A 27,596-nucleotide genomic window follows, 5' to 3' on the forward strand; every position below is an offset into this window, starting at 1 on the left:
CATTTTGCAAAGCAGCTAACACGGCTAGCAAATAAGTATTAATGATTTTCAGTCCCTGAATATTTGTAATAAACTTGCACTAAACAGCAAAATATATGATGACAAATAGAATCTCTCATGAAAAGTGTAAATTTTAAGTCGCTTTATTTCCCGTTTCTTGATAATACAACAAATATTAAAAATAAATCCTCTTTTTACGCTGGTGCGTAGAATAAAAGGAATGACGCGTCTTTTTTTTAACAGTACACAAGAGTTTGCTTCCCTTGAACATAAACCCATAGCGTCTTGTCTCCTCTGATTGGTCAGAACGGATCACCTGACTGCAACGCACCACTAACAACAGCAGCCGCTGGCGTGCAAACTCAAACTGTATTATTTCTCAATACGCTTCCTCTTGAATGGTTTTCCTCGTCAAAGCGACGTTGTGGCGGCTCGCTATCCGCATCCGCAAGTGAAACCCCTCGGTGCCGCTGCGTCATTAACATGTTTACGCCGGTGCGGGATGAAAGCTCCAATCAGATCAATAAGTTCGAGAAACTGTCGTGGAGGCCCTCAAGTCGAGATTCAGGTGTGTTAACGATACACAATTGCCGCAAAGCACCAAGCGGGAACTGGCACGCCTTCTATTATGATTATTATTATTATTGTTGTTGTTATTACCTGTTTGAAGTAACATAATGATCGTCTCAGTGTATGAAACATGCACTCAAGCTAAAGCTAGTTACGTTTGCTTGTACAGTGAAGCTAACCAAATACTGTAGTCGCTCTATTGTTGCTATCTCCAAACTGATCGATAAAATATTGCTTCATTTGTACATGAGAAGCGGTGTGTATCAATCGGGGGACGCATTACACTACTCAACACAAATTCGGGATATATTGTGATTCCGGTGAAATACCAGGACGAACATTAAATGCACTACAACCTTAACGTGTGCACTTAATTTGACCTTGTCTAAACACTTGAATGCACGTGTCCAGCTGTTCAATATTTCGGTAGTTTTGCACTACTTCCTGTTCTCTAACAAGGACATTGACCTGAGCAGTAATACACAAGACGGTGGTTTTATTTCTACGGCTGTTCTATCTCTTTTTATTTTAGCTCCGAATTTGATGATTCACATATTGACCAACTCAAAATGTGTATTGGCCCATCTCATATGTGTTTTTAGGGTCATCCTGAAATATCACCCCAAAGCCGAATAACCTTAACTTTTCGCGAGTAGACTTTAGAAAAACCGTTATACACACTCACATTCACACCCGTGGACAATTTTGAGTCTTCAGTTGACATTATGTGTATGCGTTTGGAACGTGGTCTGGAAGCCAGAGTATGTGGAGAAAGCACACATAAACAATGGAACATGCAAACTCCACACAGGAAGGTCATAGATGAGATTAGAACCCGGAACCTCAGAATTTAGGGGTAGATGTGCTAACCACAGCACTGCATTTAATGACATCCGGATACATGAGCTGTCTACACATTTCAAAGAGAGTGATGCTCCGTTGTGGTTCACACGCAAGATTTTTGACTGAATTTGTGATAAAGTAGCCGTCTTCGAATGCGCAGGCTTCAAGATGCGGGCACGCTGGCTCCAGGCTCGCCGACTCTTATCCCCCGCATTTCCCAACCTGCGCATCCCCAACAGGTTTCTGAGAGAAGGTAAAGCGTCGTAGTGTGTCGGCACGCTCCAGTCGCGAGGCACATCCTCATTTGCGTTATGAATGTTCATAGGACCCTGGGTGCCTTCGGCCCGTAGCGGACACCGCTGCGTCGCAGACAGCACCCACCTGTATGTGTTTGGCGGCTACAACCCAGACTTCGAGGAGGCGGGTGGCGCAGAAAATGAAGACTTTCCACTCTTCAGGGAGTTGTGGAGGTTTCATTTTGCAACCGCCACCTGGCACCGGGTTCAAACTGAGGGTTACATTCCCACAGAGCTCGCTTCCATGTCAGGTCAGGGCTGTTACCAGCCAATTCTAGACCCCTCTTTTTACCCTAAGTCTTGGAAGAATTGGGGGGAAAAAAGTATCTGGTGTTTAACGTGTGGAGTGTGAAAAGACATATAGATATGTCTTTGGGAGTGAATGAGTGCAGTGAACTGCATGGCAGATATTGCGAGATGGGCAAATATTTTCCTCCACTGCATTGGGCACAATTGAATAATACACGTGCTGAAGCAAAAAAGTTGTAAAAGGGGTCCTCGGTTTCGCACATTTATCTTTCTTTTTACAATGCCCATTCCGGCAACTGCCTTGTGCAGTTCGCTAGCAAGCTTTGCCCACAAGCCGAAAAATGCATCTTCCCTGGATGCCGCGACTTAAAGAACTTCCAGTTGTGGTTAATTCCCAAGTGTCATGTGTTATGGATTATTTTGCTCCCGTAGTTAGGTTGAATTGGATCTTAAACTCGACCTGATTTTGATCGCTACGTTTGTACCCCGCTTTAGCTGTCTTTCATGGGAACAACCTGCTGGTGTTTGGCGGCACCGGCATTCCGTTTGGTGAAAACAATGGAAATGACGTCCACGTTTGCAACGTTAAATATAAACAATGGAACCTGCTGGGCTGCAGAGGAACGAAGCCTAACAAGATCTACGGCCAGGTAACTCCACCGCACTGGTGTCATCACGGGACTTTGGTTAGTAGACGGCCCGCAAACAAGCAGCATTGCCACTTTGCAGGCGATGGTCATCATTAATGGCTGCCTGTACGTTTTTGGAGGGACGACGGGCTACCTTTACAGCACTGACCTGCACAGGCTGGACCTGACAACCAAAGAGTGGAGCCACCTCAAGCCCAACAACGTCCCCTCAGATCTACCGGAGGAGAGGTGAGACGAGCGCACCTATGAGTTGATTTGAAAAATGTGACATCATCACCATTCTGTGTGATGTCAGGTATCGACATGAGCTAGCTCATGATGGACGAAGGATATACATTCTAGGCGGCGGGACTTCCTGGTCATCGTATCGCCTGGACAAGGTAAGGATATAAAGTGGTGCCTTGACTTGGGAGTAAGCATATTTTTTACATCTTAAAACCTGGAGCTAAAAATCCCTATTTGGAAATGTCAATTTGCAACTTTTGCTAGATTCACGCATATAACCTGGAGACAAATTACTGGGAGGAAATAGTCACCAAACCCCATGAAAAACTAGGTAGGTACCTTCATGCTTTGAATCTATTTTTTTTCTTTCCAAAAGTCATCGTATGATTGCCATTGCTTAATTTGATGTTGCTGACAGGATATCCCGCTGCCCGTCGCTGTCACAGCTGTGTGCAGGTCCAAAATGGTGAGTTCTCCTCTATGGCTCAAGTGTCACATCGCTGTTTTCTGCCTCCTCCTATCCTATTCTTTTACATTGTTATTTCTCTACCTACATCTACATATCTTCTGCTTTTTTTTTTACCACCAACTTGTTGTTCTCCCTTCCAGAGGTGTTTATATGCGGCGGCTACGACGGTCAGCTGATCATGGCTGACCTTTGGAAGCTCCACCTTGGCACCTTTCAGTGGACCAAGCTGCCTGCCGTCATGCCGGAGCCCGCCTACTTCCACTGCGCTGCTGTCACGCCAGTGAGTCATATTAGTACTTCGAGAATAAGAACAAAAACTTGACACCGATCTAATATATGCGTCGTCGTCGAGTACCTTCCTCTTCTTGTTCTCCATTATGTGATGCAAGTAAAGAGCTCTGCTGCGAACTACCTCAGGCTTCGGAGGAGGCTAATTTACAGCAATAGTGGCTGTTGAATCACTTTTCCCAGCCCACCAGTGCATCCAAGAGGTTTTAAGTAACTTTGTGGCTTCTTTAACATTGCCAACGACTCTGTTTTGTTTTTTGTTTTGTTTTTTACGCACATAGACACAGCATAATTGTAAAAAATAATAATAAGGCAAAGTGGTTATATTTTGCGCTGGTTGCCAGTCGGGCTTTCATCTTATCCACTGATGAGTGGGATCAGGACCTTGTTTATGTGACCAGGAGGACTTTTGAGAGGTACCTCACAGATGATATGTTGCCACCTGCATTTTCGATGCGTTGGCTGGAAGCTGCTATGTTTTTAACTGATTACACTTTTCCCCATGTTAAGTGGGTAACCTTGTTTTTAATCAGAATGTTTAAGTCACATACTCTGTTTAATCCAGAACTGTGTCTTAATTCTGCTGGTTGCTATCATCGCTTTTCATTCATGGTTTTCAGAATCGATGTGAGTTGTGATTCCACACCAGAACTGAGGAGGGCGCTGTGCAACTCACAAACTGTCTAGTTTCTTGTTTTCTTCTTTTCTTTTACAAATGTGTGGATGCAGCTTGGTAGATGCTCATTACTATGCAGGAGGTGGGCTTTGTGTTGATCGTTGAGTATGATCTGAGATGGACCTCATACTGCAGTACACTGACAAAGTGGTTCAACCCGACCCCACCGATGACTTTCCTGATCTAAACAATTAAACCTGATTTCAGATTCAGGGAACAACAAAATGAGATGAAGTTGTTGGGGGTTTTTTTCCGATAAATTCAAAATTTAAAAAAAAAAATCTTTCCTCAGGCTGGCTGCATGTACGTCCATGGCGGTGTGGTGAACATGTCGGGGAATCGTCGTACGGCCTCATTGTACAAGGTGTGGCTGGTGGTGCCCAGCCTGCTGGAGATGGCCTGGGAAAAATTACTGACGACGGCGCCTCATTTAGCTCAGATGCCCACATTGCAGCTGCTCAGCCTGGGACTTCCACACACCCTCATCCAGCGGCTCAAGTAAGTCGTTTTCTGACCTAGGACCCGCTCCATGATTGGACAGAGGAGAAACCGCCGTTAGAAAAACAAAATCAACAAAACGACTGACTGTGGTTCTGAAGATTGCCTTCTGGTTTTCAGTCTGATCCATTTCCTTTCGCATTTTGTAAATGTGTCTTATTTTATACATCTGTGTTGGGATAAAGTTATCTGTTCCAACTGTTGGAGCATTTTTTTTAATCTGGGCAAGTATGTGATTTTATGGCCTCCAAGTTCGATTTGCATTTTCAAGAGATAAACACTGGTGTCTCCATTTTGGTGTCAAACTGTTCCACTCGATTTTATCTTGTTCATATTTTTGTGTTGAAGCAAAATGCAAGAGTTTGGAATTGTCTGACAAAAGTAGGCAGTTTATTTTTGGAGGGTAACATGCAACTGTGATTATTCTAATTGATTTTTTTTATGGCATCACTGTGACTTTCTTAGTGCCTCCTCATGTTTTATTTTTACTTTTTATGTGTTTCTTTTTTCCCCCTCCATCTGGTGCCTTTTGAATGCTCAAATTCCTCTTTATGATCAACAGTGCTGGTTGCGTGCAGGTTACACTTCTAAGCTAAGTTATTTAAAAATCACTGTGCTGTTGTTGACTCAATGTTGTGTGTGCTTGTTTTTTAATTTTATTTTTTAAACTAAATGTTGCTGTGTAATATAGAACACACTTTCCTTTTTATAACTGGTCAAAAGGTACAATTTGAAAAGCACATTTATAGAAACTTCTGAACACATTCAGCATGGTAATACAATTTTATTTTTCACATTGTCACTTTCCTACATTTGTTAATATAAAGCCAGTCTGCTTCAGTGTTCAAAGCAGGCCTTGCTCATGTCAGAGATGTTTCTAGTTGTGATGTTCGTGATCTCTCCTGCATGTCGGCATGCCACTGCACTGTACATAAATGTCGACTCGAATAAAAGGATGATGTACATTGTTCTAATTTCTGTTGTGCAATAAAAGTCGGGCTGATCATCTTTTTCCAAATGGCGATGTTGTATTGCCACATTTTCACACAATCATTTTATATCGTAACATTTTAAAATATCACATGCTATTATGACACACAGAGTTTAAAACAAATCCGCGTATTTTTCAAATACTTCACTATTAACCCTCGTAGTCCACCGCTTGCGATAAATGTAAAATTATGTCTTTGAATCAAAGGCAAAGGCATTTGGAAAAACACGAGAGAGCTGAAACGTATGGGGGGTTCTAAAATGGCCTAAATTTCATGACGTCACCGGCTGATAATTCTCAGGCATTGCAGCAATAATAAAAAAGGTTTTGATTCGGTAATCTTCACAATTTACATATTTTGCACCATAGAGACCCATTATAATTCATATTTTTGAATGCATCGTAAACCCAATGTGTATACATGCATTTCACGCGATTTTTACGTCAATCGCTTTGTTTTCGCTTGGACAGACGTAAGCATGCCACATTGTTGGGTTGAGGTCATTCCAATTTTGCAACTTTAGGTGGCGTCAGAGGATCGCAAATGAGTTTGCCTTTTTGTAGGAGGCTTCAAACCAATGCATTTTACATGAACACGTCCGGTCGGGATTGTTAGTAGGGCTTGTTTGGGACCTCCAGACACAATTTTTTTTTCTTTTGCAAATATAAAGAATAAAAAATCCCAAACAACTAATAAAAACTATATATGTATGGATAGCACAGATGTCTCTGAAGTAGAGCTGTCAGTTTAGCGCGTTTTTATTGGCATTAATTTAAAATGAATTTTAACGGGAATAATTTTTTTCTCGCGAGATTAACGCGGCCCACGTCACAAACGGATGTGACGTTGCTCTATAAATACACCAGAAACAAAACAAGCGCGCTGCAGAAGTCCGCGCCCATGTTTTTTTTGCCAGCCACGGCAGCGAGAGACACCGTAAACGGATACTTAGAGTTTATGAATGGAAAGTTTCCTTTTAAATACTTGCCATATTGCTCCACTGACAAGACAAAAGTTACCTGTTCTTCTCTCTGTGTATCATACAGGTATACGATGTATGCCACTGACGCGATTGTTACTTGTTTGGAACTATTTTGTGTGGAAGGTTACAGTGTTCTGTGTCCATATAAATAGAGCGGGTGGAGCTTCTCTGTGTTCGTCTGACAGTGGTAGCGACCTAGCGAAAGTAAGACGTCTCCAGTGTTGTCATCGAACCAAGTGTAGTCATTCGAAATGAGGTCTACACAAAACCGTAGAGAGACTTCCGCGCAAGAAGGACCAACACACAATCAACATAGCCTGACTGTGTTAGGGGGAGTGAACCCCCCCCCCCCCCCTTCCAGAATGGTTTGCCCCTGCAGCACGGGGGAAGTGCTTGTGCTTGTTTGTAGAATACAGCGTCACATAATGAACACTGGTGTCCGGTGTCTCGTTATTCTTCAACAAACATACAGAAACAGACTGCTGCGTTGAAAGCAAACTTGAGAAAAACGAAGTATGCAACCATGGTTTAAATCCACTATAGGCTGAGTACTAGTGTACCTTATATGTGCACTTTAAAATGTTATATTGCTCTGTTTTGATTTCATAAAAAAAGCTGTTAAAGCAGCTGTTGTGTGACAAAATATTTTTTCACCGTTATTGATGGACAGTAATATTGTGTGAGAGATTATGTGTGAATAACTGCACCAAGTGAAAAATGTTCATGTAAAATTGAAAATCGAAATTGTTATTTCAGTAAATATTTGCATTTGGCACATAGAAAACTGATTCATGATTCCAAGTTGATGAGAGCATTAAAATGGGGGAAAAATAGGACAAAAATGTAAAAGGAAATTCTGAAACGATAAAAAATGTGTGAGTAATCACGATTAATTTTTTAGTTCATTTGAGTTAATTATGACAGTTGCATTTTTAATTAGATTAAATGTTTTAATCGTTTGACAGCTCTAGTTAATTTATATATAATTGACCAGAATCACACTGTGAAGATACCTGATCGAAAGGTGCAAGTCGCTGAACAAGAGCATGAAGCCCACTGCCTGACAAAGCGGCAACGGCTTTAACTTAAAATCAACTTGAATGAATGTTGACAATCTCAGGGATCTCGGGAGCCATGGCGAGAATCGTTACCCCGATAAAATACCAGAGATGGAAAACAATAAAAACACAAACCCCAGATGGTGAGGGACTCCATAAAAAGAGCAAGCGAGCCAGCACACCAAACTGCAGCGGTGCTAAATAACCAAGTACAAATTTGTAGTTCCTACTTAAGTCCCCGTAGATTTTTGTAAATATCATAAAACGAAGCTATATATGATCTTCTATGTTTTGAATTTCTCCATTGTGAGACAAATAAAGCGTTTTCTTCTTGTGTTTATTATCAAGTCAGGAAACAAAACATGACTGTAAATTGTTTCCCTTGAGCTTGTTTTGCCTTGGCACAAAGACACACACACACACACACACACACACACACACTCACACATCTATCGACGAGAGAGATCCAGCCACCGCTGTTTTTTGGGCCAGCCACTGCTGTTTTTTGGGGTCCTTTTTAGCCAAAGAATTCCCCGAAGTGGCATACGTGTCTTCACAGAATGAGATAAAGCAGATTGCTTTATTGAACTCCTCTTCACAAGGTGTTGAATACAGAGTGAGCCCGACGTTGGTTACAGGCCACACTGTTGATGCAGCACAAGTACAGCTTGAATAATTATGAATATGATCTACAGTGCCTAATTTGTAAAAGTAAATCGCAAGTACCCCCCACCCCTCCACCGTTTTGCGTCAGTGTCATCGAAACCTTGAACGGCTTGGTGCTGACTGGCGCAAGATAAACATTTAACTCTGTATTTGCTCTCTCTGTATTGTGTTCCAAATAAATATTTGGTGTCAAACAATTTGAGGTCACAAAGGCTTTTTGAAAAGTTTGAGTGACCCAAATGTCAAGCTGTCCTTTCCCCACAGGAGATGCACAACAATTTCTATTCCTGGCCTTGTAAGGCAGCCAAGAGAAAATCAGAAGTTTAAACAGACTTTGCAGGGAAAAGAGCCTTTGCTTTTCTTTTTTTTTCTTTTTTTAATCAAGAGAGGTGGTGCTTAAAAGACTGGTTGACTGGTTCAAATATAAATAAGGTGGTACACATAGAGTATATGGCGCACTTGGGATTTCTCCGGATCAAACTTCAGTGAAGCCATGATCAAACGCTGGAGTGCTACCTCATTTGTGGCGCTAGCATTGCTATTGTGCTACACTGGGACAAAGGTCGACGCTTGGACGCCGCCTTCTGGATTTCTACCAAATCTTCCAGATCCGACCTACGTTCGCCCGTATTACCCGCAACACCCGCCTAATCCAAATCCATATCCGAAGCCTTCTTTTCCCAAACCACCTGCACACAACAAGCCTCTTCACTCCGGACCACCTCATCTCCACGACCATGTCTCTCCACCTTACGCAACTGTTGGGTCGAATTTTCCTTTTGCGACACCAAATGTCCATCCATGGCCGTTTCTCCCACTTCCTTCATCGCAAAATCCTCCAGCACCACAAAAGCCGACATCTGGGGACCCACACAATCCGCTCGGGTCAGGAGCGTACGTCTTCTTAAAACCCCCATATGAGCCCCTGCCACCCAATCCAAAGCCGCCATCATGGACATATTCTTCATCGCCCCAAGACTCTGGAGAGAAGCCTTCAGACCAATTAGGGCAACCTCCTTGGTTTAGTCCTCCTAACCCCGTCCCATACAGGCCAACACTTCCTCCTTCTGGAGACCCACACAATCCGCTCGGGTCAGGCCCGTACATCTTCTTAAAACCCCCGTATGAGCCACTGCCACCGAATCCAAAGCCGCCATCATGGGCATATTCGTCATCGTCCCAAGACCCTGGAGAGAAGCCTTCAGACCAATTAGGGCAGCCTCCTTGGTTTAATTCTCCTAACCCCGTCGCATACAATCCAACAGTTCCTGTTTATTCACCATTCAACCCTCCAGTGCCAGAGCCCCCAAACGTCGAACCACCAAACGATCAGATGAGAAGACCTTTGCTTTACTACGATTACCTGCAGTATTTTCCGAATCCTTCACTGCCAAGAGTTCCAGTGGTCCCAAGTTATCATGTATCCAGTGGTCCTTTAAAACTTCACAATCCAAACCAAAATTCTCCACCCGAGCAGCCGCAGAAGAAACCTTCATTATCTGGACCCAGTTTGCCTTCATCCCCACCAATAAATAGGAGCCCGAAATATCAAGATTCAAAACCAAAAAACGCATTACCTCGGGGATATTCTGATCAGGCTTATTTCAGGGATCCTGAGTTACAGCAACCTGGGAAACAGACACCGGTCCCTTACGATCCCATAGTGAAAGACCCTAATTTACAGGACTGTGACGTGACAGGAGTCCAAAGGATCCGATGTGGAAGTCTGGATATTTCTGCCGCTGAATGTGAAGCCATTAGCTGCTGCCACGATGGTCGAAATTGCTACTTTGGTAAAAGTGGTGCGTAATCATCCTAACTTTTTATTTGTTCACCAATAATATTGTGATCAGTACATATTTCTAGGACTTATTTCTGTTTCAGTCCGGTTCAAAACGGTTTACTTATTTGTGGTATTTCCCAACTAGCTTGAGTGAAAAAAAAAGTCCTGCTGTACTTCTTTAAAGCCCTCCTCAAAACTCACTTGTATTCATTGGCGTTCGAGTCAGCATGATTTTACTGCTTGGTGCTTTCTACCGCCTTTATTACCATTTCGTCTTACTGTTTATTGTGAATGTTAAATTGCTCCATGTACAGCACTTTGTATGCAGCGATCGCTGTTTGAAAGTGCTATATAAATATTGTTGACTTGACTTGACTTGACTTCTGAACGCTAAAAAAAATCAATACAAATGGTGAACATGGTTTACTTTATCATTTGCCATTTTGAACATATTGACTTGATTGTTTTTGAACAACAACGTGTCTCACAAAGGTGAATGTTTTTGTTGTTTTTCTAGTGACTGTCCAGTGCACCAAAGATGCTCAGTTCATTTTGGTGGTGGCCAGAGATGCCACCCTTCCCAATATAGACATCAACACTATTTCACTGTTGGAGGATGGTCCTGGCTGCACACAGATTGACTCCAATTCTGCTTTTTCCATTTACCAGTTTCCTGTGTCTGCCTGCGGTTCTGTCATTATGGTTAGACCCTTACTTCATTTTTCAAAACATACAACAACAAGACAAGGCATGATTATATTCTTCTCTTCTCACAACGTCTCTTGCAGGAGGATGCTGATAAAATCATCTATGAGAATAGAATGACCTCCTCATATGAAATTTCAGTGGGGCCTCTGGGTGCCATAACCAGGGACAGCAGCTATGAGTATGGCATTATCTTTCACTGCATATTTTTTTTAAACGGGATATTTGGCTTAGGGGTGATATTCCAGGATAAACCTGTGATGCACTATAAATTTTACCATTTAATTTGAGAGCGGCTGGGTGGTCCGGTGGTTAGCGTGTCGACCTCACTGTGCAGAGGTACCGGGTTCAATTCCAGCGCCGGCCTCCCTGTGTGGAGTTTGCATTCCCGACTACTGCCCGAAGACGGCTGGGATATGCTCCAGCACCCCCTGCCACCCTTGTGAGGATAAAGTGGCTCGGAAAATGGATGGATGACCTTAATTTGACCATCTCTCATCTTTGGTACACACGTTCCCGGGTGGATTATATGTTTGAGGTTTTTTTTTTGCACAACTCGCTGTTCTCTAACAAGGAGCTGAACACTTTCTTGACCCACGATTCAACCATTTCATTTAGCCGGTCAAACAGGCTTCGAAAAGGATGTGTCAAAAAAAATTAAGAAAAATGTTTTGTTGTTGAGCTCATTGTTAGACAAAACCATGAAGTTAACCATGAAGTCGGCAAACTGCGGCTCTGGAGCCAAGCATGCGTCTCTTTAGCGCCGTCCAAGTGGCTCCCTGTAGCTTTTTCAAAAATGTTTGAAAATGGGAAAAGATGGGGGAGGAAAATATATATATTTTTTTCAATATGGTTTCTATAGGAGGACAACAGGTCACAAGCATTCTTAAAGTTTTCCAACACTGTCAGAAAGTGTAGAATAAATATTCAATTTCAACATTTCTATCAACAAGGATTTGCATCATAGCCTGCGACATACGTTTCTAGTAGCAGGACGGGATGCCTGGCAGGTGGCAGTTGTTAAAAAAAATGGCGTTTCATGGACAAATCACTGAGGGTACTGGCAAAGAATGGGAATGTGTAGGGCTGAGAAAAGCATTTTTAAACAGTACACGTGAGCTACGATAATTGATATGCTGCAAAAATGAGTCCCATGCCTCCTTCATCTTTGGAGCAATTATGCTGTTGCTCATTATGGCATACATGTGTAGGTGTGCGCATGCGTTTGTGCAGTAACGGGTCGATCTCGAGAGGCTGGTAGATCGAAAAGTAGATCTTGTCGTTCAAAAAAGGTTGGGCACCCCTGCTCTCCAGGGGGGTCAAAAAAACATATAGTCATTGTGTATTTGTAGCCCACTTAGTCATTTTGATAGTAGACTAATTTAGCCAATATAGATAGATCCATACAGCATGTGTTGCCTTCATTATAAGGCTTTTAATTTTTTACGGCTCCAGTTGTTTTTTTGGTCCAGTATGGCTCTTTCAACATTTTGGATTGCCGACTCCTGGGTTAACCCATAAAGGCTGTGCCGTTAATAAGTTCATTCTGGAGTCACACGAAAGCCCACCTATCCCTAATTTTTTGTAAGTAGTGTACGTGCAACACTGTCAACATGGAACACAGCCTTTCTCTTTTTCAGGTTACTCTTCCAGTGTAGATACACAGCGACGTCAGTTGAGACTCTGATAGCGGAAATGCTCCCATACCAGCGTCCTCGTTTCTCAGTTTCTGCTCTGGGCCCCATCAATGTGCAGCTGAGGTTGGGTAATGGATTATGCCTGATAAAGGGTTGTAACGAAGGTATGTGTAGACACTCCTGGTACAGCTGCTTTGTTTGGAGACGGAATATCATTCGTCTGTCTCACTCATAGCTGAAGTGGCCTTCAACTCTTTCTATACGAACGACGACTTCCCCGTGAGCAAAGTCTTGAGGGACAACGTGTACGTGGAGGTCAAACTTATGGACAGGACTGATCCCAACCTTGTCCTCACCCTTGGTCGCTGTTGGACCACCACCAGTGCCAATCCTCACAGCATGCCACAGTGGGACCTTCTGATCAACGGGTAACAGCAGGCCCTATTTTCGGGCTCCTGCCCATGATGTAGCAATGTTTATATTGTCAGCCGGTCCGCTCACTGTACTGATGAACTATTGAATTCCATTGTTTATTTCCAACGCAAGGTTCATCAAAGATCCGCTGTCAAAATTAAGAAGAGGAATCAAATCTAGCAAGCTCGTGAAAAATCCATCCTCGAGAACAATACAGAATCTTAGAACAGTGTCTCATAAATAAGGGTGCAAAATAATGTAAAAATCACATTGGCCAGATCATGATGCAAGAGGGTTCCAGTTGTCCTGTAAAACTCCTTAAATACCGGGATAAAAATCATAAAGTTCAGCAAGTCAAAGCTTTTTTCGAAAAAAAAATCTCATATGTAGCTTTCTTTAAAAAAAAAAAAAGCCAATATATGAGGGAAAAAATGGTCAATATCACCATAAGGTGCCTTTGAGACTCCCAAATTTCACTAAAAAAAAAAAATAATAATAATAATTGAGCTTCATGTCGCTGGTGCGTGGATTGTGTCCCAATTTGGTGAATTTTTTTAAACAAATCTATACTATTGATGTGTGTGTGTGTGTGTGTGTGTTATTTTTACAAATTATTGACCAAACTAAATTGTTGAAAATGGCTTGTCTTTTTGACAATGCAATGTTAATGGGGGAACAAATCAGTGATGATTTTAGAGGTACTAAAAGTCTGCCCGACGTCAACAACTATTCTTAGGTAAACGTTATGCGGGTCGAAATGCATATTGGTCCATCTCATACACTCCCCCCCCCCCCCCCCATTTGTAACATAAATTAACTGTATGCAGACTGTAGATATAAACAGCAAAACATGAGCTCGTAAATGGGGTTGACAGATTTGGCTACTGTTAGCATCGAATGAGCACATGGCAGATTTCACTTAGAAGCATAATTCAATTAGCAAGCTGACAGTGGACTGTTAAAAAATACACCTTTAACATTTCTGAACAGTTTTCACATATATTGATAGTTCACAATGTTGACAACATTCACATAGAATGAAAATTACAAACCATAAATATAAATATTTATTCTCCAACTATCCCATGTTTCAGCCGCAACTGAAGATAAGACAAAATGCTGATAGTAGGATTTGTGAAAATGACTAAATGAAATAACTTGATAATGCAACCACATCAAAATGTTTTGATTTAGTATTGTTTCACTACTGATTACACGTATGATAGCTAGCATAGCAGTGTGCGGAACATACCAAAATCAGAGTGGAAATAATGGCATGAAATGAAGGAAATATTGTCATTGTGCTGGTCTGTATGCAAATATTTGGCCTCAAATAATTAGACCTCACTTTCATTATTCCGATACATTTTCACAATCCCTGAGTGATCTTAAAAGCACTTTATAGTGCTCGTGACCAACTCTACAGTTGTGTGGAAAAGGCTGAACTATCAGGTCATGAGAGAAAAGTGATTCCAGTTCCCTACAATTTAAACTAAATACGGTAAAATCATTGCATGTTGCCAAAAATGAAACTCATACGGTGCTACGTTGGACAAACTCTCCGATGTTAACAAATATTTGTTGCTCCAGGTGTCCAAACCTTGATGATCGCTACATGGCTATCCGGGTCCCCGTTCATCCCGGCCCCGGTGTGGACTTCCCGAGTCACCACAGGCGCTTTATTTTCAAAATGCTTACCTTCGTAGAAATGAACACACTACAGCCCCAGAGTGAACATGTAAAACACGATCCGCATAGAAAATTGTTTGCCAGCAACCTGTCTTCATGATTGTCCTCATACACTTTTTTTTTCCTCCACCAGCTGTACATTCACTGTAGCACATCTCTGTGCAACGCAGCTTTTGGTCCTTCCTGTGAGCCCATATGCTCCAGGAGAAGTAAGGAATCTGCTTACAATACGCTATATGAAGGATATAGTGTCAAATCTGTGATTGTCGATCATATTTGGATGTGTGTTTGTTTGCGCAGAGAGAGATGTGAAGTCTGTGGCCGAGACGAAAGAGCAAACGAGGATCGTGGTCTCTGCTGGACCGCTGGTCATGATCAAACCCTGAACGGCAAATGGAAGAGATCACATTTGACCGGAACTTTGAAAGCATTTGGAACCTGAACACTGTTAAGTCATTAGTGGCGTGGAAGATGAACAGCCGTGCGTAAAATGGTAATGGCTGCAAAAAAAGGGGGGGGGCGGGGGGGGGGGTAGAACTGACTGACGACTCTCCAAGTAACTGTCTTGAAATTTGTATTCAGTACGACAGCATGATTTTTATTTTGATATCGAACATCAATGACAGAACATAGACACTTTGGAAAGCAATATTCACACAATATTTGAAACAATATACCGGTAATTTAAAGTCACTAAACAAAGCCTCTTTCATGTCATTACTTTCACATTATGCCAGCGGTTATCTTCAAACGTTTTCCATTATCATAATAGCGCCACACAGGGCTAGAAAAAAAAAGAGTTTTGAAATGTACAGCTCAACAGCCCACGAAAGACAAAGATAAAAAGAAAGAAAGAAGACTAGTGATGGTTCCACTATTAGGTACAAATATCCAGTGTTTCCCAATCTTTTTAGAACCAAGGCGCCCATTTTACATTCGACAAGTATTACTCCCAAACAAACAAAAAAACCGTCACGAAATAAGCTCCTGAAAAAAATAATGCTGAACTTGTCTTAATAGACTCAGACATTTTCTTACTTAGTATGTTTAATTGAACAAACATGAAGCTGATCTCCCCGCGACCCTAGTGAGGATCAAGCGGCTCGGAAGATGAATGAATGAATGAATGAATGAAGCTGATCTCCTCGTAGCCATGATTTATTCTGTCATTGCGACGGAAGCACGTTTAATTGGTCTGCCTGTCACTGGCATAGAAAGATGGACCAAGATATTTTGGTCGTGTTAATTAATAACTTAACAACTTCAAGTGAAATCGGATCATTTTGGTCGGGAATCATTTAAGATCAAATGTAATTTCATAACCACCAATAAAACATTTGTGTTAAAAAGTGACTTTGTTGTTGAATATTTTCCACAGTGCATGCACACACGAAAAAAAGAAAAAAAGAAAAAAAGAAAAAAAGAAAAAAAAGGCCACAGGATCCGATTGGGTACGACACACACACGCCACTCACTCCGACGCTCGAGTGGGATGGAGGGCACTCTTGTGTCAAAGTTCTAACCTGAGTGTTGAAAAACTTACTTGGAAAAAAATATAAACCTCACATAGTCTCATTAATCCTTTCATGCACCCTGTAACCCGATAACATGATAAGCTGTCCACTGTAATAACCGCTGACCCCGAAAGAGTTAAAATACACATTTGAATGGCGTTATAAGGATATTTGAATGCTAAAACTCAGTCAGCCTGCACGCATGTGCCTTTAAGAGGCGGGGTCCGATGAGGTGGCATGTGATTGTTCAATAAAATGCTAAATGCACAATGGTGACTTGAGTTCTCCTTTTCCACAAGTCAGGTATTCACACTAAGAACACTGTAAAAACCCATCGGTAGGGGAACGCTATACATTAATACAGACCTGCACACAAACAGACATATAGTGCAGCTTCGATCACATATACTTCCATCTGCGTATTCGGAAGTACACAAAATGTAAAGCAAGTCCATCCACTTCCATGATTTTTTGGGGTGATAAACATTCAGCCGGGATCGGTTTGGCCTCGCCCATGACCGTTATAAGGACAAGCAATGTTGAAGATGGATGGCTGGAATTTAGGAACAACAATTATCGTGCCTTGGTTTTGCGTGCGGGCACTCAGGATGAATGTAGAACATTGGCTCCCTCTCAATGTGATCGTGCCAGTTGAGTGTTCAATCAACCTGCCATGCATGTTTTTGGAATGCGTGGAGGAAACCGGACTACCCGAAAACCCACGCAGGCTCGGGGAGAACATGCAAACTCCACACAGGGAGGCTGGAGCTGGAATTGAACCCAGTACCTCTGCATTGTGAGGTTGACGTGCTTATCACTGGACCACCGGGCCGCCCTCGTAAGAAATCGTAGCCTTGTCAACCGTGGTCGTGCCCCCAACTAGTGTGCCGGAAATCAGAGATTTGATGTGCTTTGGGAAATCTAGATTGGTTCTTAGGATGGATCGATTGTTCAAAAATGATTTTTTTCCTACAAATAATGTACCGTCGTTTTTTTAGTAACAAGGCAAAAATTTAAACGCTCTACCACTAGATGGCAGAAGGGCACAATTATTATTTTACTGTATGTGTACACTTTTGTTTGGCGGTAAGCCATGACAGTTGGCAAACGCATATATATATATATATATATATATATATATATATATATATATATATATATATATATATATACATACTGTATATATGACATATATTTATCTAAAAGAGTACAGTTTCGACTATGATTCCACAATGTTGTGCTGCAGTTAGTTTATCAATTCCCTAAAATTAGGGGAAATATCTCACATGACCTCTTCCTGAAATCTTGTGAGAACAAACTGCTGACATACAGAATGCATATTGCACATTTGTTCCCGCACTCACCCTATCAGATGTCTCCTTTCCTTCCACTGGGGTTAGATGGTCACAGTGAAGCCAACATGTCGCGGTGACCAGCTGGTCAGTGTCCATGGTCACCCCGCGAGGAGAACACTTGTACTTTGGCAAGGCCTTTGGCTAACTATCTGCCTGATAAGTTTTATAGCAGATCGAGAAGGGTTCATTTTTTTCAATATTTGTATTTGCAACCGATTCTTTGTTATGAGTCCTATTTTTTTTTTTACACTCATTATGGGTATCTAGGTTTTACACTTGTTGTCAAGCCTCGATGAAAAGAAAGTTGTCAATTTAACAAAAGGTCAGATAGTTTAATTATTAACGGATTCACTATTTATTTAGGTCAGATAAGATTAAGAATTAAAAGTTTGAAATTGTATAAACTCGCTCACAGTCAACAGTAGCTCTGTCTGCAGCGACGAGGGCTTTTGGAGTTACGAAGCCATGGATTTTAGTCCCACTGAAGACAGAAACATTTAAAAAAATGGTAATAGCTTGAATAATAGCCATAAATTAAACCAATTAACTTTCACTTGTTTTACCATCTGAATATTTATGGATGATTAACAGGCAACTTATTATACATTGTTTTTATTTTGTATTCTACTCATATGTGCACTCACTTGCATCATACTCATAGTCCCTCCCCACACACTGACGTATATAGCCTACATTGCGTTGCACCCCACACGGTGAAGTGGTAGTCCTCTGATGACAGCTTGCCTTGATAACTGGTCCAAGCTGAAGATCGATATCTGTTACGCTAGCTACCCATAAAATAAACTGCTGGCAAGCCAAGGTTTTTGTGACATAAATATTGCTCATCACAAAATGTCACCATGCCACTCATCACTGTCCACCTGGCCTTGAGAAGCTTCCAAAAAGCTCCTAAAAGGACCCAGCTAAAATAAATAAATAAATAAATAAATGGACTGGGAACCCCAACCAAATAAAAAGGGTTACATAATAAATCCCTTAAGCCTTTGAGTGGCCATTGACAAAAAACAGCCTCAATGTGAGGAGGTGTGGTTGTTAAACCACCAGTTGTAGTCACATATAAATTCATCTGCTCACATATGAGGGCGCACTTGGGGACTGTCCAGGTCTAACCAGTGTGAAACCATGGCAAACCGCTGGGGCGTTATCTTCTTAGGGGTATTTGTGCTGCTGGTGTGCTTCAGAAGGACCGAGCTAACACCTCAGCACGGGCAATCTTCAAAAAACCCACCTCCTCAGAGCAACCTTCCACCTCAGAATCCAACAGGTCTGAATCCCTTGTTTCCTCCCGACGGCCCATTTGCAACCGAACCTTTGGATCCTTCATATCTGTGGTTATCTGGTCATCCTGGGCTGAATCCATTTAAAGATCCTGGAGGGCAGATGAATGTTAAAAATCCGATGGGCCAGAATCCTGTTAAACACCTTGGAGGGCAGCATCCTATCAAGTATCCTGGAGGGCAGACTCCTGTAAATAATCGTGCTGTTTGGGATGTCCCTCAAGGGCAGAATCCTCCAAATCCTGGAATGCAGTATCCTAGTCAAAATCCTGGAGTGCAGTATCCTGGTCAAAATCCTGGAGGGAAGTATCCTGTTCAAAATCCCAGAATGCAGTATCCTCAAAATCCCGGAGGACAGAATCCTCCAAATCCCGGAATGCAGTATTCTCAAAATCCCGAAGGAGAGAATCCTGTTAAAAATCCCGGAGGACAGTATCCTCAAACTCCCGGAATGCAGTATCCTAAAAATCCCGGAGGACAGAATCCTGTTAAAAATCCCAGAGTGCAGAATCCTCAAAATCCTGGATTGCAGTATCCTCAAAATCCCGGAGGTCAAAATCCTCAAAATCCCGGAATGCAGTATCCTCAAAATCCCGGAGGACAGAATCCTCAAAATCCTGGAGTGCAGAATCCTCAGAATCCCGGAGGACAGAATCCTCAAAATCCCGGAGGACAAAATCCTGTTAAAAATCCCGGAGTGCAGTATCCTGGTCAAAATCCCGGGATGCAGTATCCTCAAAATCCCGGAGGACAGAATCCTCAAAATTCTGGAGTGCAGAATCCTCAGAATCCCGGAGGACAGAATCCTCAAAATACTGGAGGACAGAATCCTCAAAATCCCGGAGGACAAAATCCTGTTAAAAATCCAGGAGGCCAGTATCCTGGTCAAAATCCCGGAATGCAGTATCCTCAAAATCCCGGAATGCAGTATCCTCAAAATCCTGGAGGACAGAATCCTCAAAATTCCGGAGCGCAGAATCCTCCAAATCCCGGAGGACAGAATCCTCAAAATCCCGGAGGACAAAATCCTGTTAAAAATCCCGGAGGGCAGTATCCTGGTCAAAATCCCGAAATGCAGTATCCTCAAAATCCCGGAATGCAGTATCCTCAAAATCCTGGAGGACAGAATCCTCAAAATTCCGGAGGACAGAATCCTGTCAAAAATCCCGGAGGGCAGTATCCTCAAAATCCTGGAGGACAGAATCCTCAAAATCCCGCAGGACAAAATCCTGTTAAAAATCCCGGAGGGCAATATCCTGGTCAAAATCCCGGAATGCAGTATCCTCAAAATCCCGGAATGCAGTATCCTCAAAATCCTGGAGGGCAGAATCCTCAAAATCCCGGAGGACAGAATCCTGTCAAAAATCCCGGAGGACGGTATCCTCAAAATCCCGGAATGCAGTATCCTCAAAATCCCGGAGGACAGAATCCTCAAAATCCCGGAGTGCAGAATCCTCAAAATCCCGGAGGACAGAATCCTCAAAATCCCGGAGGACAAAATCCTGTAAAAAATCCCACAGGACAGAATCCTGTTGAAAGTCCTGGAGGGCAGAATCCTGTTAAAATTCCTGATTGGGGTGTTCAACACGGCAATCCTCCCCTAAATCATTTTCCTGATGCTTTTGTTTATGATCATTCTACCAAACATACGAAGAACCCTGAATACCCCACGACTCCTTTCAATAGGTGTGATGTGTATACAACTGCTCGAGTCCCGTGTGGAAGAGATGATATCTCTGCGGAGGCTTGTGATGCTCTTCAGTGCTGCTATAATGGAGGCATGTGCTACTTTGGGAAGACGGGTGAGTTGTTGAAGACCGAACAATCTCCTTTGCTTTTTTCCTTCTGTAGAGTCAGGACAAGAGGATATTGTCATGCATCACATTTGTCTTTTGTGCTCTTGTAGTGACTGTCCAGTGCACCAAAGATGCTCAGTTTATCGTAGTGGTAGCCAGAGATGCCACCTTACCCTCCATCGACCTGGAAACCTTTTCACTATTGGGAGATGGTCCTGGCTGCATGCCTGTTGACTCGAATTCCGTTTTTGCAATCTACCAGTTTCCTGTGACCACCTGTGGAACTGTTGTTACGGTTAGATCACATTTTTTTCAAGCCACAAAAATGAATATTCGAGTCCCAAATCATCTCGAAACGTCTCTTGCAGGAGGAGCCTGGTATGATAATCTATGAGAATAGGATGACCTCCTCGTATGAAGTGGCCATGGGACCTCTGGGTGCTATAACCCGAGACAGCAGCTACGAGTAAGGGATTACGTACAATGTTATGAGCAATACTGTCAAATCAAAGGCGCCATAATGATCAACCTGATGCGATTGTTCTCTTTTCAGTTTACTCTTCCAGTGTCGGTACAGGGGCACTTCAGTTGAAACTATTGTTGCAGAAATTTTCCAACCGCACGAGCATCCTGCAGCAGTGTTTGCTCGAGGTCCCATCAGTGTGCAGCTGAGGTTGGGTAATGGGCGATGCCTCACGAAGGGTTGTGACGAAGGTATGTCCATGCACTCCTGGTACCCCCCGCATTGTTTGGAGACCGAAAATAATTACAGTGTACATACTCACAGAGGAAGTGGCCTACAACTCTTACTATTTGGCCGCGGACTATCCTGTGACCAGAATCTTGAGGGATCCCGTGTATGTGGAGGTTCAACTCATGGATAGGAGTGACGCCAACCTTGTCCTTAATCTCGGCCGCTGTTGGACCACCACGAGTGAAAATCCTCACAGTCTGCCTCAGTGGGACATTCTTATTAACGGGTAAAAACAAATGATGACAGGTTTTCTCAATGTGTTGAATGAGTGTCATGTCACCTGGCTTCTTAGTGAACACCGAGACCTTGCTAACCGCTTTGACCTGAACTGTTCCTTCCCCAGATGTCCAAACAGAGATGATCGCTACACGTCCTCTTTGATTCCAGTTGGTCCAAACTCTGGTCTGGAATTCCCAAGACATTACAGGCGTTTCAGTTTCCAAATGTTTACCTTCGTGGACCCCAACTCACTAGAACCACAAAAAGAGCAGGTAACCCGTGTTTAGTGGCCGGCGTACAGCCTACAAAACATCCAAACTCCACAGTCCTTTATTTGAAACAAAATCTCTTCTTACACAGTGAATGACATGTTATTTTGAGCTGCGCCGGAAACAGTTATCATTGAATAGCACATAAAAATATGCACTGCTCTCCTTGTCCAGGTGTATATTCACTGCAGTACATCTATCTGCAACGCTGGAGCTGGCTTCTCTTGTGAACCGAATTGCTTAAGCCGGAGAAGTAAGGAACACAGTTAACACCCGCACCCCCCCCCCCCAAAAAAAACTATATACATTGTAGATGTCAGGCTGACCATTCTTGTGTTTGTACAGGGAGAGACGCCAAAGATGCAGTCAAGAAGATGGCTGAGCCAAGGATTGTGGCCTCTTCTGGACCTCTGCAGATGATTAGCCGGGCAGTGTAAACGGAGCAGTTGCAAAGTTTTGACATTTCATTGAAACAACATATTGGTGACTTTACGTATGATATCTTGAAAGTCTGAACAAGGCATATGCGTCAAATCTAAAATGCAATGAGAATAAAATGGATTCCTCAAATGCCTGTAAGTAAAACATATTAAAAAAAGGGCTTTTATGTACAATGAATGCTTATATTTTGTGTCCTACAATACTTGATGCACTGTAAATAATATAGCAGAATGAACAATTGTAATTCATCTGAACTGACTGTATATCATTTTGATTTCCCAAAACCACGTTGCTCTCAGCAAGTCAAATGTAATTAAAAGAAAACACTAGAACATCTAGCATTTTTTATGCTATCAAAAATAAAATGCTGCCTTTTCAACCACAATTGTCACTGTGCAAGTTATCCAGACTATCTGTATCAAAGAAAAAATAAAAGCTTGCAAATGCTTCGTCTGCATTTCACACGCACACACAAATCCATCCAATCCTTCATAATTTATTGTAGTAATGTTTACTTTTCCATTTCTTGATTCAAATGTAGTCAGAAGATTTTTTGCCAACATGATAGTTAACATTTGAACAACAAATGCCCCAAAAAATTTGTTTGTCTCGTGCGGAACATGAACAATGACCTCGAAAGCAAATTGGAGGAGCAGGCACATTTAAGTTCAGTGTTGGTTTAAGTTTTGAGAATTACATAACTGACAAAAATGACATGACTCACTTGCCCAACTGTTCCATGTTTCGGTGCATTTTACACAACTTGCTGTGCACCAACACATCCGTGCCTTTCTGTGATTCTTCCTGTCTCTCCGATGCCAACACTGTGATTTGCCGATTTGAATCAAGAATGGACCAATAAATGTCTGAGCTGAATTAGAATTAAACAAATGAAACAATCCCCCCTTCATTTTGCTTTTTTGACATCACAAGTCCAAGATGACATCCAACAATTGAGCAACACGACATCATCATTACAAAGTTTCAAACAAGATGTTCTCGCAGGGAAAGAGGCCTCTAAGTATCACCGTGTCATCAGCAGGCTGGTCCAGAGAAACTGAAAGAGTCACAGAAAGGCATGAAGTGGAAAACCTTGTCGACGTTTTGGTCTGACACAAACGTGTTGTGAATTGTCCCATTGTGGTCCGTGTTCGAGAAACAGCAAGTTGTGCAAAACGTACTCAAAACTTAAAAGGTTGAATACGTGGGCTGATAGCTAGATGAATGCAAATAAAGGATGTTGAGCATTTGAGTCAAGCTTGCTTGACTAAATTGAAATAAAAACATGGAACAAAAAACCTGATCCTCAATTATTGATTTGCATTCGTGGCTGATTGTCTCGCTGGTGATTTTCAAGTGCATTTAGGATTTGTCTTGTGCAGCCCGCAGTTGAAAACGGTCCTGGAGATTGCGATCAAAATGAGACATGGACATTTTATTGGACCACCTGTCTACCAGGCGAAAAGAAAAGGCTTCCTTCCACAACAAAGTACAGCACAATCTCTTGGAGTTTATAAACACGCCGTTATAATGAACAGAAAGTGAATACAAAAAACAAAGAACAACACATTCACATTGATTGCTTGAGTCCCATATTGCTCATCGCCTTGCTGCCTCGACCTGGCGAATTCTGATGCCAACTCTCAGTGTGATCAACACTTTCGCTCTCCTCTGTCCATCAGTCGGATTTGTCCTTCTTTTTGCCTCCTCCGATCGGAACTCTGCTGACCACGGCCGACCCGACCGCCGTCACGCCGCCGGCGACGGCGCACACTCCTCCTTTGACAAGGCCCACTCCGGCCGCGGGCACGGCGGCCACGGAGCTGACGGCCGTCTTGGTGAGATCCAGGCTTTTTCCTCCCACCCAGGTCACGCCGCCCACGGTAGCTTCCACAGCCCCTTTGGTGACGCCATACAAGCCCCCCGCCAACCTGCCCAGCATGCCCGTCTGGGTTGGAGGGTGCTCTTTGAGGGTGTCTGCTGGATAAATGTGATATGTGAATGATACGCAGTGGTGAACAGTGAAGGGCCAGCAAGGTCCTAAAGGCTATCAGAACCTCTGACCAACATTTACAACCCCAACATTTGTTCGATTAATTTATTACCAACAGATGATAGGGTTTTTCATTCACAGATTTTTTTCTTGGCTGGACTGCTTCCAGTAGTGGATGTGGGTGTTAGATCACTCCATCAATTTTCCAATCCGCTTCTCCTCCCGAGGGTCGCCGGCGTGCAGGAGAGCCTAGCCCAATTGTCTTAGGCAGTAGGCGGGGTACTCCTTGAACTGGTTGCTAGCCATTCACAGGACACACGTAGACAAACAACTATTCACGTTCGCAACCACACCTACGGAGAATTTAGAGTGTTTTATCAGCCTGCTGTGCATGTTTTTGGAATGTGGGAGGAGACCGGAGTACCCGCAGGGAACCCACGCATTCACAGCGAGAACATGCAAACCCCACACAGGAAGGCCGGATCTGGAATCGAACTCTGTACCTCTGCACTATGAGGCCAATGTGCTAAGCAGTTGTCGACTGTGTCGCCCGGGTGTTAGCTTTTTTAAATTTATTTTGGGAGAATCAGATTTTGGCCTATATGTGCAGCCATGTCAATCGAATCTGCCCAGGGCCTTAATAATCAGTAATGCTGGCCGATGTTACAATGGCTGTGGTCGGAAACACTCCCTAGCCACTGAATAGTGCCCGAATTAATTAATTCACTCCAATTTTTGCTTAACTTTCAGTTGCACAAGAATAAAAAGTGGGAAATTGATACAATTTTCTTCTCTTGAACATGAAAATATTCAAATGATATATATTAGTTTAACATTTTTTTAATCACGTGCAACTTGATGTACACGTCAGAATTAAATGGAAGTGTGGCGCTGCCATGAAAGAGTAAAAATATTTTCACTGGCAAATACATTCAAACCAACTTGAGAGTACGTTCATATGTACTTGCAAACAGGTCCGAGAAAACTTGGAGGCTAAATGGTACGTTTGTAGCATTTTCCTGTAATGCCATGAGGTATTGACTGCCGTTTTGGTATTGGTGTGATGACTGATAAATACTGAAACCAATACCAAAACGTTTAAAAATTAGGTAATTCAACAATGTTAATTCTTATCCTTATGGTTTTATTAGGGCGGCCCGGTAGTCCAGTGGTTAGCACGTCGGCTTCACAGTGCAGAGGTACAGGGTTCGATTCCAGCTCCGGCCTCCCTGTGTGGAGTTTGCATGTTCTCCCCGGGACTGTGTGGGTTTTCTCCGGGTGCTCCGGTTTCCTCCCACATTCCAAAAACATGCATGGCAGGCTGATTGAACACTCTAAATTGTCCCTAGGTGTGAGTGTGAGTGCAAATGGTTGTTCGTTTCTGTGTGCCCTGCGATTGGCTGGCAACCGATTCAGGGTGTCCCCCGCCTACTGCCCGAAGACAGCTGGGATAGGCTCCAGCACCCCCCGCGACCCCAATGAGGATCAAGCGGCTCGGAAGATGAATGAATGAATGAATGAATGAATGAATGAATGAATGAATGGTTTTATTATCTCTGCAGTGCATGGTTTACATTTGGCATTGTTCGCATGATGCCACAGGCTATTGACTTTTGCATGTGCATCCCCCACGGCGTTATGTGGGATTGGAGGGGACTTAAATCTTTTCGAATCACACCTATACATTCAAAAATTAAGTAAGTAAACATTGTTTAAATTGAAATGTTAAATATTGTGTGTGTGAGACATACAAATACATAGTCTTCATTCACTGACCTGAATCTATTGGCTCATCATTAAGGTTAGCAGGTGTACCCTCAAGCACCTGCTCTGCCTGACTCATCTCTGTGGGGGAAGAAATAATGGAGATAATTACAAAAATATCAATTAAAATAAATGCACACCAACAGTATTATCAAGGAGCAAACCGTCGCAACATTAGAGCACAGTGGTGGTTTTTGAGCAGATGGGTGCTTATTACGAGACTATGGACGATAAATTAAAATAATATTCCCATGGCATTTAGGGGTAGCTTTCATTATGTTTAATTGGTTTGATTATGAATCGGTCAGTGGAAAATGTCTCCAAAAATGTCAAGTGTGCATAAGTTGAACTTTGATGAGTATTTAGTATTTTTTTCCTCATAAATTTGCGCAGTTCGGCGCTCTGGTAGAATGACCATGGCACACCAGTAAACAATTGTGTCCTACTGCCATTTCTAGTGCCTACTAGAACGCAATTCGACTTAACAAGGAAGCCACTGTGCTCGTAGTTTTAAAGAGATTTTGGTCGCTACAGTTTTGCCTCACATGTAATATGTACTTGTCCAGAACTGCCAAACCAAGGTAGAAAAAAAACTTGCAAGCGTAACATGGAACTTCAAATGGACATTAAGGATTTGGAAAATCAAACGGTTTAATACTGCGAAGGTAAAAAAAGAAGAGTTTGTTCTGGGGTGTGCTGCTGTTCCACAAACAAGGCAGACCTGTTCACTGCAAATACAAAGACAACTTGCACAGCAGGACCCGTAACCTGCCACGAGGTGTGAGCTATTTGATGTAATAACGTCGCAAAGCACGACACGCCGCAACTTGTTAACATATGTACGGACGCGACGTGGCAGTATGGAGCGAGGATTTAAAAACGATTATTTGACAGCATCGCACGCTAGCAAAGCGGCTATAACCCACGAGAGCTTAAGTTTGGTTAACTACAGCAACGTCAAGTGAAACACAACCACTTGCAATGTCTGCACTCGTGTTTACAAATAATTTAATTTGATTTGTAGAATATTATGTAGCTAGATGAATTGCATGATTTTATTTGCCTTCTTTCGAATATTCTAGGTTACGCAGCCAGACACGTCACTTCGCTCCTGGTGAACAACAGCACCCCCACCAAATCGAGGAAAACGCATATCGTGTTTTTATTTATCAGTATTATTATTTATTTTCGTGTAATGCACCAATAATAAATGCATATCGTGTAGGTTTTAGCGCGTTTTACACAAACTCGTACGGTTTTAGGAACAGCGGCTGTTATGGCTGACATCTTGCAACAAACTCCAGTAAGTTGAAACAATATGGCAACTTACCTTCTATTTTTTTGCACCCTTTGACACAAAGAATCGACTCCCAAAATTGTGTTAAAATAATAAATAATGTGTGAATTTGTACGGCTAGCGACTGATAGACTGAGCCGACTCAATCGGTTGTTTTTTTTTCTCGGAGGATGAGAAAAAGCTCCACCCCCTTGCATTTAGTGTGA

General features: G+C 42.5%; 4 protein-coding genes and 1 long non-coding RNA gene across 6 annotated transcripts; 4 read left to right on the plus strand and 1 right to left on the minus strand.

Moving 5' to 3' along the window:
- Window positions 1-300: 300 nt before the first annotated feature.
- LOC127598069 (kelch domain-containing protein 10-like) lies at window positions 301-5,782 on the plus strand. Its single transcript, XM_052061581.1, has 10 exons — window positions 301-568; window positions 1,574-1,666; window positions 1,739-1,960; window positions 2,454-2,608; window positions 2,688-2,836; window positions 2,904-2,988; window positions 3,098-3,164; window positions 3,252-3,299; window positions 3,443-3,582; window positions 4,559-5,782. Exons 1-10 carry the CDS (start codon window positions 484-486, stop codon window positions 4,766-4,768), a joined length of 1,254 nt encoding a protein of 417 aa, XP_051917541.1. The 5' UTR covers window positions 301-483; the 3' UTR covers window positions 4,769-5,782.
- Window positions 5,783-9,795: 4,013 nt separating this feature from the next.
- On the plus strand, window positions 9,796-15,261 carry LOC127597383 (zona pellucida sperm-binding protein 4-like). Its single transcript, XM_052060373.1, has 8 exons — window positions 9,796-10,264; window positions 10,763-10,947; window positions 11,034-11,131; window positions 12,591-12,751; window positions 12,823-13,015; window positions 14,592-14,739; window positions 14,824-14,899; window positions 14,991-15,261. The coding sequence occupies exons 1-8, from the start codon at window positions 9,796-9,798 to the stop codon at window positions 15,074-15,076; spliced, it is 1,416 nt and encodes a 471-aa protein (XP_051916333.1). The 3' UTR covers window positions 15,077-15,261.
- Window positions 15,262-15,726: 465 nt separating this feature from the next.
- Window positions 15,727-16,043, plus strand: LOC127598073 (uncharacterized). Its single transcript, XR_007961836.1, has 2 exons — window positions 15,727-15,777; window positions 15,842-16,043. It is a non-coding gene; the product is annotated as an uncharacterized LOC127598073 (long non-coding RNA).
- A 2,493-nt stretch (window positions 16,044-18,536) lies between these two features.
- Window positions 18,537-22,332, plus strand: LOC127598066 (protein pygopus-like). The gene is made up of 8 exons (XM_052061573.1): window positions 18,537-20,659; window positions 20,764-20,948; window positions 21,022-21,119; window positions 21,207-21,367; window positions 21,441-21,633; window positions 21,751-21,898; window positions 22,070-22,148; window positions 22,241-22,332. The coding sequence occupies exons 1-8, from the start codon at window positions 18,703-18,705 to the stop codon at window positions 22,330-22,332; spliced, it is 2,913 nt and encodes a 970-aa protein (XP_051917533.1). The 5' UTR covers window positions 18,537-18,702.
- A 1,418-nt stretch (window positions 22,333-23,750) lies between these two features.
- tmem263 (transmembrane protein 263) lies at window positions 23,751-27,591 on the minus strand. Of its 2 annotated transcripts, none has more exons than XM_052061586.1 (3): window positions 27,424-27,591; window positions 26,106-26,172; window positions 23,751-24,313 (listed from the first exon to the last, which is right to left on the minus strand). In XM_052061586.1, exons 2-3 carry the CDS (start codon window positions 26,170-26,172, stop codon window positions 24,015-24,017), a joined length of 366 nt encoding a protein of 121 aa, XP_051917546.1. In that variant the 5' UTR covers window positions 27,424-27,591; the 3' UTR covers window positions 23,751-24,014. The 2 variants fall into 2 exon arrangements, with proteins under 2 accessions (XP_051917546.1, XP_051917545.1); XM_052061585.1 differs by having other exon boundaries at window positions 23,751-24,316.
- Window positions 27,592-27,596: the final 5 nt, after the last annotated feature.

This window comes from Hippocampus zosterae, chromosome 3 (genome assembly GCF_025434085.1).
Source record: "Hippocampus zosterae strain Florida chromosome 3, ASM2543408v3, whole genome shotgun sequence".
In the NCBI taxonomy this organism is placed as follows: Eukaryota; Metazoa; Chordata; class Actinopteri; order Syngnathiformes; family Syngnathidae; genus Hippocampus; species Hippocampus zosterae.

Bases quoted from the DNA above. Each gene is read 5' to 3' on its own strand.
- LOC127598069 (XM_052061581.1), top strand. From the start codon at position 484: ATGTTTACGCCGGTGCGGGATGAAAGCTCCAATCAGATCAATAAGTTC. The intron at 569-1,573 runs GTGTGTTAACGA...TCGAATGCGCAG, and splicing joins GCCCTCAAGTCGAGATTCAG to GCTTCAAGATGCGGGCACGC. The intron at 2,837-2,903 runs GTGAGACGAGCG...GTGTGATGTCAG, and splicing joins TCAGATCTACCGGAGGAGAG to GTATCGACATGAGCTAGCTC.
- LOC127597383 (XM_052060373.1), top strand. From the start codon at position 9,796: ATGAGAAGACCTTTGCTTTACTACGATTACCTGCAGTATTTTCCGAAT. The intron at 10,265-10,762 runs GTGCGTAATCAT...TTGTTTTTCTAG, and splicing joins TTGCTACTTTGGTAAAAGTG to TGACTGTCCAGTGCACCAAA. The intron at 11,132-12,590 runs GTATGGCATTAT...TCTCTTTTTCAG, and splicing joins ACCAGGGACAGCAGCTATGA to GTTACTCTTCCAGTGTAGAT.
- LOC127598066 (XM_052061573.1), top strand. From the start codon at position 18,703: ATGGCAAACCGCTGGGGCGTTATCTTCTTAGGGGTATTTGTGCTGCTG. The intron at 21,634-21,750 runs GTAAAAACAAAT...TTCCTTCCCCAG, and splicing joins TGGGACATTCTTATTAACGG to ATGTCCAAACAGAGATGATC. The intron at 22,149-22,240 runs GTAAGGAACACA...GTGTTTGTACAG, and splicing joins GAATTGCTTAAGCCGGAGAA to GGAGAGACGCCAAAGATGCA.
- tmem263 (XM_052061585.1), bottom strand. From the start codon at position 26,172: ATGAGTCAGGCAGAGCAGGTGCTTGAGGGTACACCTGCTAACCTTAAT. The intron at 24,317-26,105 runs GTCAGTGAATGA...ACATTTATCCAG, and splicing joins TGATGAGCCAATAGATTCAG to CAGACACCCTCAAAGAGCAC.